Source organism: Scomber japonicus, chromosome 16 (genome assembly GCF_027409825.1).
Source record: "Scomber japonicus isolate fScoJap1 chromosome 16, fScoJap1.pri, whole genome shotgun sequence".
Lineage (NCBI taxonomy): Eukaryota > Metazoa > Chordata > Actinopteri > Scombriformes > Scombridae > Scomber > Scomber japonicus.
In genome coordinates, this window is record NC_070593.1 from 28,487,466 (window position 1) to 28,501,794 (window position 14,329).

Here is a 14,329-nt window from a genome sequence, read left to right on the forward strand (position 1 = left end):
TTGATCTTACCTTCATAACGTAATAGTTTTTACCATTTGTATCAAGTAATTTGTGAAAAAAAGATGTGTCAGATTTATTAGGCTACAGCTGAACCATATTTATAGGAACACATTAAGAACCAAGATAAAACTGATTGATGAAAAGATTTAAAGATCTTTAACAAGAATGTGAAAGTTTGTCTGAAGCAAAATCAGAGAAGTGAACATGTTTAATTCATTATTTCATATTATTCAAATACATTTCTTTATTTAATATCTGTGTATATATCATTCTGAACATTATGGACTGTTGGTTAGACAAAGTAAGACATTTGAAGACGTTACTTTGTACTTTTGGAACCAAGATCATCATTAATAATAAAATGTGTTATCTTCATCCCTTAAACTGATTATTTAAAACAATAACTTTCTGAAACTTTAGTCATTTTTGGTGTAAAAAGCAGTATATCAGAGATCCTCTGTAACATTTACACTGATCAGCTGCAACATTAAAACCACTGACAGGTGAAGTGAATAACATTGATTATCTCGTTACAGTGGCACCTGTCAGACTGTGGGATATATTAGGCAGCAAGTGAACAGTCAGTTGAAGTGATGGAAGCAGGAAAAATAGACAAGCGTAAGGATCTGATGGATTTTGACATTGTGACAGTAGATCTATAAAAAGAGTTCAAGGTGTTGCCTTGGCCTCCAAATCTCAATGTGATTGAGCATCTGTGAGATATGCTGCAAAAACAAGTGTGATCCATGGAGATCCCACCTCACAACTGTTGTTATGCTAAATGTTATGTACTAGAACTCTTCCTGTGGTCACCAATGAGTGCAGGCTGCTGTATAAACAGATATAACACACCAATTACAGATAATACGTCTTCATAAGAGAAGTTATAATTACATTCTGCACATTGATAAACACTTCAACATGTTCTTTTGGCTGCTTGTAGCTATATGTGTTATATATGTGTTAAAAACCTTTTATGAAATGTTTGTATACTGATTAATAACTTGTGTAATAAACCTGTTACTGAGTTTTTTGTTTTTTTAATGTTTGTTTAAATGTTTTTTTTGTCCAAAAGCTACCATTTATTCATATATTATATCTGACTGTGTAGACTGTAGAGTTAAGTCTTATGGGAATTACAATTGAAACTTGTGTTGTCAAACAAGGTGAACTCTGCCCTCTAGAGGCCAGTCAGCATCATGACACAAATGAATGAATTCAATTTACCTTACGTTTGTGAGAATGGACCCTAAAATATACTGCTAATGCTCATTTTAATTTCTAACCTTAATCCAACTGAAGGAGTGTAGGGATCAGAAAAATGTCCTCGATGCACAGTATGATTTATGAAGGAAGTCTACTGACCTCCTCTGAATCCAGTATGTCGGTGCTGCTCTTGTCCTGGTTGACCACGTAGCCAGGAGGCAGCCAGTTAACAGGGGGGTCGAAGATGGACACCACCATCCTGCTGGGGAGCCCCTTCTTCTTCCCCAGACGGTACAAGTTACAGTTGCTCACCTGGACAACAGGCAGACCAAACATAATCAACACACTGTGACATGTAATACTGCTATTGTCTTTCTGGATAATAACTAATGACAGTCAGTGAACAGTGCATGTGGTTATTTAACCACTACCTCATTCGGTTTTTTAGTGTCTCACCTTCTTGCTTCTCATGTAGCTGAGTCTGCCCTCATGGGCGTCGGGGTAGGTGCAGAACAGATACGTGGTAATGGCGTGCTTGAGGAAAGAGTCGCCGAGCATCTCCAGGCGCTCCAGGTTGAAGCCGTCGCTGGCGTTGGACAAGGTCAGGGCCTGCAGGATGAGGCCCGGGTTGGGCCCCAGGCTTTTAGGGGAGTCTCCTGCCTCGGCTCTGGGCTGGGGGACGATGGCGAGGTTGGGAGAAGGTGCTGTGGGAGCGTTGGGACCCGTTGCTGCCCGGCTGCAGACTGAGGTAGCTTTATTGGTGTGGTCTGAGGTCCTCCCTGGTGTACATTCATCACTAGGCTGCGGAGGACTCGAGCTGGGCTTCTTCAAGCTGTGAGAGGGCTGCACAGGAACTGAGGTAGTGGTTTGTATTGATTCGGAGCTCTGCAGCCCAGGGGACCTGGACTGGGAGCGTTGGCAATTGTCATGTTGGTGAAGGTGCTCTTCTTGGTGGCCGTTGTCGCCGCAGGGGGCGACTTGGGCAGTGCCGTTAGTTAGGTTCCTGGTGCAGGTGGCGTCTCCGGGCTTGGAAGAGTGGTGACTACTGGGATGTGTTAGGGAATTGGAATCGGGCGATACAGTTTCGTGGTGCTTACAGTGACCCTCGCCATCCTCGCCGCAGGATTCAGAACAGGAGATGAACGTTTTGCTGTCGATGGATCTCTTCCAGCCAAAGTCCAGGTTTGGATACCTGCCACAGAGAGAGAGACACCAGCTTTACATTACAGTGCAAGTGATGTAGAGTTTAAGGTGAACTCACGGAAAAATATGCTAGCAGCAAGACTCTGGGGATGGAAATGTCTGTCAGTCAGTCGGTCCATCACTTTGGTCCAGACTGACAGGTTATATAGAGTATGTCATAGAGACCTGAAGTCAGGGGGGAGGTTCTGGGCTCCCACTCCAGCTTCACTGGCTGTCTGGGCTCTGAGCTCCTCGGCGGTAAGGAGACAGTGGAGGCGGTAGAGGATGCTGGGCAGACACACTGCTTTTCTCCACAGGGAGGCAGGGATGGGGTGGATGGCACATAGCTCTGGAACCAGGATCTTAGAAACATGACACGCTTGTTAGAGAGGGAGTGCTGACGTACAGAAATAAAAAAGACAATGTAGATCACAATCACATCGTATGTAAGTTTATACCAACAGCAGTGCTTTTACAGGGGAAACCAAGGAGTTGTGTCAGCCATGTGTTAAAAAATGCAAGGCAGACAGTTTCATATACAGGTACTGCTGGGCAATTCAACTCTTGTTTTTAACAAAATCACAAAAAACAGTGTGTGGTTTCTTTCTGCTGGTCAAAAACACCAACAGAATGGACCTTCTTCTAAATTCCTTTAATGCAAAACATCAGATTTAACTTCTGAAGTCCAGAGCTGCCAGCCTATCATCACTGGTCAACAGTTAGATGTCAAATACTGATAGACCTGAAAATAAACATAATACAGTCTTTTCCAAAAGCAGCAGTTCTAGTTTCCTCATTACTGTAATGCTCCAACTATGCAGCTGTTATCAAGAAAAATAACAGCTGATTATAACTGAATATTATTGAGTAATGTCATGTAAACCTCTGATGTGGCCTTTGACTGGTCAGTGCTATTTGTAGCTGAATGACGTCAACATGCGTTGCTGCAAAGGTTTCACTTTTTTTCCCTGTCGCCATTGTTTTTTAACCCTTATTGTTCAGGTCAAATCTGACCCGTTTTGACATTTGACAACTATAAAAACACCCCAAATGTTGTTTATCCTGAAATTTGATTACTTTTCCTAAATAGATCCTACACATGTTTGTCTATTGAGGTTGTTCTGGGTCAAATTTGATCTGTATCTATTATGTGTTTTAGTGAAATGAATAGTTAATAGTTTTAATAAGATAGTAGTTTTTATGATGTAGCAGTGAAGACTGATAAGACTGATATAAACACTTTTTATGAGGAGATAGATTAGACCGGGTCAAAATTAATCCTAAATACTGTGAGGGTGTAGAATATGAACAGTATGTGAGGATTGATGGCATGCAGCCATTACCTGTTTGTTCTGCAGACTCTCCCACTTGGCCTTCCTCTTCTCTGCACTGCTGAGCGGCAGAGCTTTGCCCTTCTGGTTCAGGTGGCGAGGGGTTAACAGGTTCAGTCTGTGAGCACAGGAGGGCAAAAACTAAACCCAAATATACACCAACACAAACACTTCATGACATTGAAATTTAAAGTTTGATTAAAGGACTGACTTGAATGTTTCTGTTTAACCATGTGCGAGTTTACAGCTACATGTATGTGATCATGTGATCTGCGTGTCGCTGACCTGGAGGAGGTGTGGTCTACATCCAGGAGGGGCTGGTTCAGGTTGGACAGGTCCAGGTTGTACTTGGTTTTGTAGTACTCGGCGAACGTCTCGTATTCTGGTGAAGGAAACTTGCTGAGCGGCGTCAGGTCCGTGTAGACGTCGGCAACGTAGAAGCGGTGAGGCTGGTCGAAGTTACGATACCTGGGAAAGACAACGGTATTGTTATGTCGTCATGTAGCCCTACACTTCTTACACTATCTCAGTGAATGTAACTGTGAATGCGCTGGTACCTTGGAATGATGACAGCATCCTGGTAGTCCTCCAGCTTGAAGGTGAAGGGGTTCTGCTTGGTGTACTGAGTGGTAGGAATGCCAGTGCGGGCCTCAGACTTCTCGATGTCCTCCATGAACTTAAAGTCCATATCTAGTGTGTTGGAATCCCCAACTAAACAAAACAAACTAATCAGTCTGTATGTATTACTCATGTATTAACTATCAATCATTTGGATAATAAGGCCTCACCACTACATTTGAACTGTAATATGAGGCCTCAAAATAAACTATCCATTAAATCTGCATTAATAAAATTGTAACCTGATTTCTCCATCTTGTACATAATTACTAACATACAAAAGATATGCTTTCTGCAGCTTGAACACATCACCCAGAGGTGCAATCAATACTTATTTACCTTACTGATTCATCTGTAGATTATATTTTTAATTCTTTAAGTCTATAAAATGTCAGAAATATTTAGATCTTAACATCCAGTCCAAAGTTAGTGTCATTCTGATGATTATCTCCAGAGATACATGTGATACATTTTCACTATTTTGGGTTTTCACTACTAAATTTTGCAGTTGAATATTTTTATACAACCATTAATTTTAAACATTATTTTTATATAAAAGTTATGAAAAAACATGGTTGTGCTTTGTTCTCCCTATCTCAGCTTGGTTCCTCTGCTAATACTGTTTGATGTGTTGCAGCTGAGCTAATTATTGTCTTACAAGAGACCTTTGAGACGCTGAGGAGAAAGTTAGCGTGCGACTCTACTTACCAACATTCAGAGGTAGAACGCAGTAAGCCGAGTCAGCCAGCGTGGGCTTGAACTCCAGTGCAGGTTTCTCCAGGCGGAGGATGTGGGAGAAGATGTACTGGTGCAGGCGGGTGATGAGGTCGAGCTGGGCGGCGCTGAGTGTGAAGTCCGACTTCTGCAGCTCAATGGAGATGGTCACCTCCCCCGAGCGAGTGTACACCGGGAAATGTGGGATCTGGAGAGAGGGAGAGCGGTGTTTAACATCCATGATTCAAACCCCAAATAAGCTGCTGATGACTACTGTCAATCAAAGAACTGGTGTTAAAGTCCATGTAAAGTAAGAATAAATATGTGTTCTGAGTTTGACATACCACAGAAAAGTGTGTTGTTAACCACCCTGCCAAATTTGAATGATTAAAAAAAATCGCTAATATAAAATAGCTAACTGGCTAACTGTAGTAGTAGTAGTGTGCGCTGAATGTATTTACAGCAGCAGGGGTGGGTTTATGCCAATCACCTGATTTTCAGACCCACCCACTAAATCCTGAACACAGAAATCTTGAAACACAGTTTGTGAAGCCTAGCTCCACAATTCAAATCTAAATGGTTGAAATGCTTTTTACACCTTTTTTAGAAATACATTTATGACCTATTTAATGTGTTTAGAAGAAAATGTCTGAATACACAGTCTTTAAAGTAATGAGTTATGTTAAGCACTCAGGTAGTTGATCTGACGTACTCGAGGTATAGGTTTGGCAGTCAGGATGCCGAAGCACCTGGTGGTATCCTCCGGTGGGTAGAGCTTCCTCCTGCGGAAGTTGAGTTCGTCGGGGAGAGGGGTGGTGAGGACCATCCCAATCACATATAGGTAGTAGGTCTGCTCCGGTACAGCATAACTGTCCCGCAGACACTCTGGTATCTGCAGAGCACAGAGAAGAATATCTCACACAACACAAACTACATACACGTATACACATAGAGGGATTTTAGTGTGCTGCAGAGGGTTAACAGAAATCTATGAATCAGAATCTGATCATTGTTGTTGTCAGGGCAACACTGTAGCCAATCATTTCTGATCAGAGCAGCCCCACACAGTCCTGATGAAGCATGTTATACTACTAACACGCTATTCAGCACTAAGTCATCTGTAAATGGTCTAAAATGCAGCTGCTCAGCTTTTAACTGCAATTAAGAGAGGAGAACACGTTATCCTCAGTTACAGCATCCCTTCATTAGCTTCCAATTACATTAATAATACGGTTTAAATTTATCATAAGACAATAAATGGATCATTTCTATGCTGCTAAGCTCATACGTAGGAGAATGAACACTTAGGTTGTCATGAAAAGCTCTTCTTGTAGTTCCAAAGTCTAGGTTTGGAAACAACACTAACCCTGTATTTGCTGACATGGCACTTTAACTGTATAATGAGTCTACAATCAACACCAGGTTTATTTTAAACATCGGCTAAAAACAAAACTTTTAAAACTCCTGACCTATACTATTTTTTATCTATTTACTTTTCACTGTATATTTTCAACACTGTCTCTCATGCACTCTATAAGTAGAGCTGCTAAGTATAAAGTTATTTAGTGTTAAAAAAACAATCCACAAACATAAGTGAACATGAACTTATGACTAATATGTACAAGCAAGTAGGTGAAAAAATAACTACACAGGGACTCTTTATTGATTTATGTTCCAGGTCCAAACTGACTGGAACATACTGGTGTAGAATATGAATATATGTATGTAAGGGTTAATAAAATGTATATTCAAAAGCTATGTCTGATAACCACTTTCAACTACTACAGGATTATATAACTGCTTTAAAATCTTTTAAACCTTTCATAACAGATTTGTTCACATTCCTATTTCTCTGTGTTACTGAATTCTGCCTGTGATGGAGAAGAGTTGAGCAGAGTGGTTCTCTTACGGCTTTAGGGTAACACTGCCTCCTCTTGGTGGAGCCGGGTCGTCCTGGGACACTGGTCTCTTCCTCATCGTGGAGGTCCAGCTCCTCCTCGTACTTCACTGTCTCCTTCCCCACCGGCATCAGGTGATCATCCAGCTCACCTGAGAGAAAGAAGCAAAGGTTCAACACCAAAACCAGCAAACGCTCATGATAAGAAACACTATGAAAGAAAGACTGGTTTTTACCTATTTTGTGGAGTTTCTCACAACATAATAGTGCAACAGCTTTTTCTGCCAGTCTGGCACAGTTCATTATAGGACCCTGTGAAGAGAGAGAGATGCATCATGCCTTTAGAAACCCCAGCAGGCTGGATAAAATAACATTGTATTAGTGTATGAAGACTTCCCTCCTCACCTTAACAGGAACTCTCAGAGGGGAGTTGATGGGTAAGTAGAGAGTGGACTGGGAGCGTCCCTCCTGCGTCTCTGCTGTTTTACACTTGGGTGCTAAGTGGGTGAAGGGGTCGCTGGGCAGCCGAGCACAATACCTGAACACCAGAGGAACGATAGGATAGTTTACAAGCTCATTAAAGTCCGTGTAAAGTAAGAATAAATATGTGTTCTGAGTTTGACATACCACAGAAAAGTGTGTTGTCAAATTTGAATGATTAAAAAAATCACCAAATATATGAAATTAGGCTTCAAAGTTGTGTAAAAATCAGCCTCTTTCTTCGCTCCCAAACACTGAAACCCCGCCCCCTACAAAGTGTCACCTGTCAATCAAAGTCACCACCTCTACCACAAACATGGACGCTACGTCTGAGAGCTTTCTGCTGCTAGCTTGGCGGCTAACTCGGAGTTACGTAACGCAGTGGTTTCAGACCCGCCCACTAAATCCTGAACACAGAAATCTTGAAACACAGTTTGTGAAGCCTAGCTCCACAATTCAAATCTAAATGGTTGAAATGTTTTTTACACCTTTGTTAGAAATACATTTATGACCTATTTAATGTGTTTAGAAGAAAATTCACTTTACAGTCTTTAAATCTTTGCGGAAAATGTAACCGTGGCAACCAGAATCAGTGTGAGGGTACCTGTTAATGTGTCCAATGGCGGTGTTAATGGTGACTCGGGGGCCTCCGTCCTCAGACCGGAGCACGTACGGTGGGAGGATGTTGTCATCGTCCAGCACCTGCTCCACTTCAAACTCGCTCACCTCCACTGACTTGGAGCATTTGTTCCTCAAGATCTGCTCCAAACAAACAAACATGACATCATCGTAAATACCTCAGTGTGACACTGTGTGTTCTACACCGTGGATCAGAGGGAGAACCTGACCTTCTCTATGGCCTTGTAGGTGGTCAGATCTTCCTCGAAGGCTTTGGTCCTCTCACTGTCGGCCAACATGATGTAGTTGGAGACGGGCGCACGAGCTCTGCCTTTGGACTGCACATAGGACCTGTACTCTGTGGGCAGGTCAAAGCGCACCACCAGATTACACTTTGGAATATCCACGCCTTCCTCCACGATGCTGGTGGCGATTAGCAGGTTGGTTTCGTGAGCACGGAATTTGCGAAGGACCTGCAGGAAGAAGAAGCAGGTCTGGTTAGTAAAGGACATGATACACAGGAACATGAAAACATCACCACAACCTTATATTGGTTGACCTTTGTCCAACTTCTCTTATGGCCATTTTTCTGTGTTTCTACACTGTTCTCTAAATGTACAACTTTTAAAATAACACACATAATGCAACTTAATATCTGTTTTGATGACTGGAATAAATAATAAATAAATAAGTTAACTTCGTTTTTGCTTGAATTGACACTTTATGACTGGAAGAGTTTTTCAAATTTATCTGCTGAAAGAGGAAAGTATCTCTGTCCTCAATTTAACAAATGTACATACTGGCATGATTTATGACATCACAACATGTTCCAGTATCCAACTAACACACGTGTGATGTGGAAATTTGAATCTTCCAGTGCACAAACAATGATAATAGACTTTACAGTAAAGTAGGAGACATCCTGTTTCCAGCAGCAACTAATATTTATATATTTAGAGATAATCTAATTTAAAGATTTTCTAATAAGGTAACAGAGTTTGTTTTGTGTAAAAATGTATTGTTCACAAATTATTAGTTTCCTCTCCCTCCTCTCTACTCCAACTGGTCGAGGCAGATATTCTCCCACTCTGAGTGAAGAGAGTTCGGTTTAGAACCTGCTCTATGTGTAAAGTGCCTTGAAATGACTTTGTTGTGATTTTGTGCTATACAAATAAAGATTGATTGAGTTCAGAGGTGTGTGCTGATTCAGTGTGTTGATCAGAAGTATTTCAGACACTAGTTGCTGTGATGTTTCAGTATTTACACACCAAACTGACCAGCAGCATATTAAAGTGCAGCGCTGCAGCAGTGACACACACAGTATGAGCACAGATCTGCTTACTTTGTTGATTTTTACATTATAATAGAGAACAAAGTTCCAGCATCTTTGTAATAATAATAATAATGAGACAGATTCTCCCTTAGTGTCTCTCTATCGTTTGACAAGGAACCTCTGTCATGTTATCTCCTAACTTGATGATGATGACAATTTTTTAAAATATCATCATTATATACATAATTTAAATTAAATGCAAAATGAATTTAAAAAAAGAGATTACAAATAAGTGAAATGTCCAGAGCTGTTTCCACATGATGTGTGACAGTGTGTGTACCTCCTCTTGTTTCCTGAACTCCACCTCCATCTGCTTGTTGCGGGGCTGGTTTTTACCAATGCTGTGGCCCGTGATGAAGTTGCTGCTGATGTAAGCCAGCTCTGGGTCCTGTTTCCCCGCCTCTTTAATCAGACTGAGGAGGACACACAGACACAATGTCACTGATAACACATCGATGATATTTTACTGTTTCTCTCAGCTGACAATGACAATCATTTCTCTTAAAACAGTGATTAAATTGTTCAGAATCTTACCGGTTGAGGACGACAGCTGTGTAACGCCTCTCCACAAAGATGATCCCACACAGGATGTTGGTGAACGGTGAGGGGAAGTTGGCTTCAGGCCTCTCTTTGGCCTCCACCTCCTCGTCCTCGTCTTCGTCCTCGGAGTCGCTCCAGGAGACGTAGTTGTCCTGGTTGCGGTTGTTGTACCACTCCACGCTCTCGAACTGCTGCCTCTCGAAGGGCTTATACTCGTGCAGGATCTCCAGCAGCCGGAGGACTTTGGGCGTGACGAATTTGAGGTCCAGCGAGGCTGGGGAGAAGTGTTCCTCGCAGAGGGCGTGCACTTTACGCAGGATGGTGTCGGTGAAGAGCAGGAACTTGCGGTTGAGCTCCTCCTGCTCGTGCTTGATGTACTTCTGGAGCTCACGCACCATGATGCCTGCCGCCTTGTCTGCACACCAGGGCCCCAGAACCTGCAGCACGGCCCGGCAGTCACTCAGGACCTGGATGGGACAGGAGCAGGTTGAGACATTGTGATATATGACATGTTTGCACCAATGTTTCCTATATCTCCTTTCCAGGAACCAGGAACAGCTGCTTTTTTAGAATCGCTCCACCTCATTCTAAATGGTAACTCTCAACTCTCAATCAACTGAGAGCCACATGTGAGCTCTTTTGTTCTGAACTAACATTGAAGCGACAAGAAACATAGTTCTGTCTGTGTTAAAAAAAGCTTCATCTCCCCCACAGTTCTTTCTACATTGACATAAACCTGCTCAAATTAAAGCTGACAGTTAGGCTGTGTGTGAAATCACTCTGTTTACTATGATTACCCTCCGTCATTTTATTTGAGTGTCTGAATGCTGAGTGTGTAAATATCTCCACTATATAGAGCCTTCAAATATTGAGGGCTCTATATAGTATATCTGACACCATGGATGAAAAACATAGTGTCCATGGCATGTACACCACTTTCCCACAATGCAATGCTCCACATTTTAAAGATGTAGAAACTATCATCGATGGTGACAAAGATTAGTTATTATCTGAAATCTTGATTTGCTGCTCACTACTGGGTGAACTCTAGTGAATGGGTGATTAAGAGTGTGATTTCAGACGCAGCCTTGTAATATATGTAATATCAGTTTATTTATCTCTAAGTGAATGTGCTGACGCACAGAAGAGTAGGAGTTACTGTCCAAATACTTATTGTATTTACTACTGTATTTTCAATATGAAAACATTGAATAGTGCAGCTTTACCTCAAATTATTTCTTTGTCCTAAAGGAAAAAGTCTGAACGCTGCTTTCTCAAATCTTTCACAACATCACACTTGTGAAGGAGTAAATTATACTTATGTGACTGGGTCTAATTTTGAAATAACTTTTGTTGTGATTTGGCACTATATAAATAAAGATTGAGTGACTGAATTACATAAAGAAAGAAGTATTTAAAAAAAGGTGTATATTAAAGCTGTGTTTAGTTGCACCACACACACACATACATACATCAGGATGCTGTTGCACCTGCAGTTTTATCTGAATCGTTGTCTTATGTTGTCTAGAAAATGTAATGATACAGAAGCTTTTTCAGTTTGTATGCAGCCTAGTGTGCCAAGATTATAACTTTTAGTGAAAATTAACACAACTTATTCTGTATTCTCAGTTGAAGCCATGACCTGATCATTACCAGCACAAAGCTCTGTGGCTCTGACCTGTTTGGAAATGAATGTGGGGTCACGGTCTTCTCTGGCCACAGATATGTTGCAGTCGTTCAGGAAGTGGAGAGCTTCGTCCAGCTCCACCTGCAGACGGGAGGAGAGGCCGCTCTTATCCACGTAGGGGCCACAGTCCAGCACCACTTCCCTCGGCTGAGAGGCATATCTGCAGAGAGTGGACACGCAGGAGGCTTCAGCATACAGCAAAAGGAAATCCTCAAACTTTTAAAGCGTAGGTGTCTTTGCATTGTCGTACCTGTCCAGGACCACGAGGTCAGTGGCAGTTTCAGCGTTACTCTTCAGGATCCGCTCCAGATTCTGGATCTTGTGCTCCAGTTCTGATGGGTCACACTTTCCGTTCAGAATGGAGGCGGTGAGGCCCAGAATACGAGGACTGCACGAGCAACCCTCAAACAGCTGCGAAAAGTGAAAAGGATGCAAAGTCAGACACGTTTCCACTAACGAGAGGAAGGGACTCAGATCTCACCAATCTCACCTTCATTATCTCACAGTAGGGGTGGTCTGTGATGGCCAGGTGACAGTCATCAAAAACCACCAGGTTGATTTTAGACAACGGTAAGATTTTATTCCTCAGTACGTGCAGGAATATGTGGCAAGTCATGACCAGCACCTGGATGAGATGAGAGTAGAGAAAGACAGGATCACACCATCAAATGACTGTTTGGAATTTATTAGAGCTGCCTGCTAAAAGTGAAACTACTTAAGTCAGCCTTCTCATTCTCAGTCTATGAATTCTGGTGTATGATGTCGTCGTATGCCTTTTTATGATCTACATGCATATATATTTTCATTCTTATTAATCCTTACTATTATTACTCATGTTTTATTCCTCTAGACTCCTGACCTGTCTGTGTTTGTCATAGGTGACATGAAACTTTCAGGTCATATGTTGAAACTAACTCTTACTCAACCAGACAACCATCTGATCTTAATCCTCCCAATCATCTGACATTCAATTCAATCCATTTATAATCACATATTAAGGGTCGACATTTATGGAACTACTTTTTTCAGTGGAATAACATTTCTTTATCCATAGAGTCATCTAAAGCAGGTATAAAAAGACCTTTATTTTGTTATTCTGTAAATGAAGCTTGAGAACAGTTTGTTAGAAGCCTGAGAACAGTTTGTTAGAAGCCTGAGAACAGTTTTAGACCCTGAGAACAGCTTATCTAGAGTTTAAGAAGAGCCCCGACTACAGCTTTTTAGAGCTTGAGAACAGTTTTACACCTTGAGAGCAGTTTATTTATAGCTTCATTACAGCTTGTTTCCAGACTGAGAGCAGCTTGTTTAAAGCTTTAGAACAGTTTGTATAAAGCTTGTTTAAAGCTTGTCAACAGTTTGGAGCTTGAGAACAGCTTATTTAGCTATAAAAAGGCAGTGATTCAACTGATAAAACTTGAGTTGACTCTGTAGTTTCTGTACTGATTTGAATCATCCACTTTTCTGGAGTAGCCCAAGGTAGTAATATATGTTTTCTAATAACTGTACATTATATTAATGAAAATAGCATATGTAAAAGAGCCACCTAGGACCATTCTTACTGAACATCTGCAGGGCAGTCACAGCATAGAAAGAATCATGAAGCCAGTGTTGCTTAATAAGCCAAACACTGTCAAGGGCAGTGAGTATAATGTTCTCACCTGATTCTGGATTATCTCTTCACTCCACTGTTGGTCGGTCCATGCTGAGGTCACCTCCAAATCTACGTACTCTCCCACCTGGAGGTCAGAGTGAGTCCTGACTGCAGCTGCTTGCTGAACTACAGACGAAGCTGGATAAAGTACACAAGAGACACTTGAAAAACTGTGGGCAAGTTGAGTTATTCTACACACCAAAGACAATGCATGAAACTTGCGAATGAATCATAGTTTCCTTCCTGTTTTCTTTGATGATCTCTAAATGATAGCAGACATCTTGCAAGGTACCTGTGTTCACCAGAAAAACAGTCCTCTTCGCATTTTCTTGGTAATGTCCACGGATTTGGTGGGAGAGCTCTTTTGTTAGAAGTACTGCAATAAAGGTCTTCCCTGAGCCAGTATTCAAGCAGACGATAGTATTATGTTCAAGAGCTGCTTCAAGAAGTTCTACCTGTGGAGGGAGGATCGGGTTTACACACAGTGAGCTGATTGAGGAACGCGATGCCAAATTAATGTCATATCCTGTATTAGTTTACATCCACACATCCATTTGGACAGCAGCCTCCTTACCTGATATTTCCTAGGTGTATAGATGTTATCATGGATAGCCTCCTGCTGCCATGGCAGACCAAAGAAAGGCCCCATGGGTGAAGTGGCAGGGGTGACAAGCTGCAGGCCTGCCATGCTTCAAAGAGGTGGAGGTGAGGGGGCTGGGCTCCTCCAGGTGTCCACTTTATCTCATTTCATCATCCTCTCACGAGTTCACTGCCAGGGAAGATGAGGACAACAGATCATATATATCACCACAGTCAGGTTTGAGAAGAGATACCTCAGCCACACACAGCAACTAGCAATATGTCTACCATCACACTTCAAGTATCTGGCCTGACAACAGCTTCTCTGGAGATTGACAACAGCTTATTTAGAACTTCACTACAGCTTGTTTACAGACTGATGGCAGCTTATTTAGAGCTTGTTTACAGTCTGAGAACAGCTTATTTAGAGCTTCAGAACAGCTTGCTTAGAGCTTTAGAACAGGTTGTTTAGACCTTGACAACAGCTTATTT

At 41.8% G+C, this 14,329-nt stretch overlaps 1 protein-coding gene across 1 annotated transcript in view; it reads right to left on the reverse strand.

The window, feature by feature from the left end:
* Positions 1–14,329, reverse strand: part of dicer1 (dicer 1, ribonuclease type III) — a 32,010-nt gene that overhangs the window by 12,367 nt on the left and 5,314 nt on the right. The window contains exons 4-24 of the mRNA XM_053335331.1: positions 13,833–14,027; positions 13,551–13,713; positions 13,266–13,396; positions 12,098–12,232; positions 11,858–12,018; positions 11,599–11,767; positions 9,915–10,387; positions 9,661–9,793; positions 8,278–8,520; positions 8,034–8,188; positions 7,355–7,487; positions 7,186–7,261; positions 6,962–7,101; positions 5,765–5,944; positions 5,047–5,260; positions 4,278–4,431; positions 4,006–4,188; positions 3,733–3,838; positions 2,576–2,751; positions 1,664–2,399; positions 1,367–1,519 (exon numbers count right to left, since the gene is read on the reverse strand). Coding sequence (XP_053191306.1) covers positions 1,367–1,519; positions 1,664–2,399; positions 2,576–2,751; positions 3,733–3,838; positions 4,006–4,188; positions 4,278–4,431; positions 5,047–5,260; positions 5,765–5,944; positions 6,962–7,101; positions 7,186–7,261; positions 7,355–7,487; positions 8,034–8,188; positions 8,278–8,520; positions 9,661–9,793; positions 9,915–10,387; positions 11,599–11,767; positions 11,858–12,018; positions 12,098–12,232; positions 13,266–13,396; positions 13,551–13,713; positions 13,833–13,946 — 4,128 coding nt within the window. The 5' untranslated portion in view covers positions 13,947–14,027. The remainder of the gene's footprint in view (positions 1–1,366; positions 1,520–1,663; positions 2,400–2,575; positions 2,752–3,732; positions 3,839–4,005; positions 4,189–4,277; positions 4,432–5,046; positions 5,261–5,764; positions 5,945–6,961; positions 7,102–7,185; positions 7,262–7,354; positions 7,488–8,033; positions 8,189–8,277; positions 8,521–9,660; positions 9,794–9,914; positions 10,388–11,598; positions 11,768–11,857; positions 12,019–12,097; positions 12,233–13,265; positions 13,397–13,550; positions 13,714–13,832; positions 14,028–14,329) is intronic.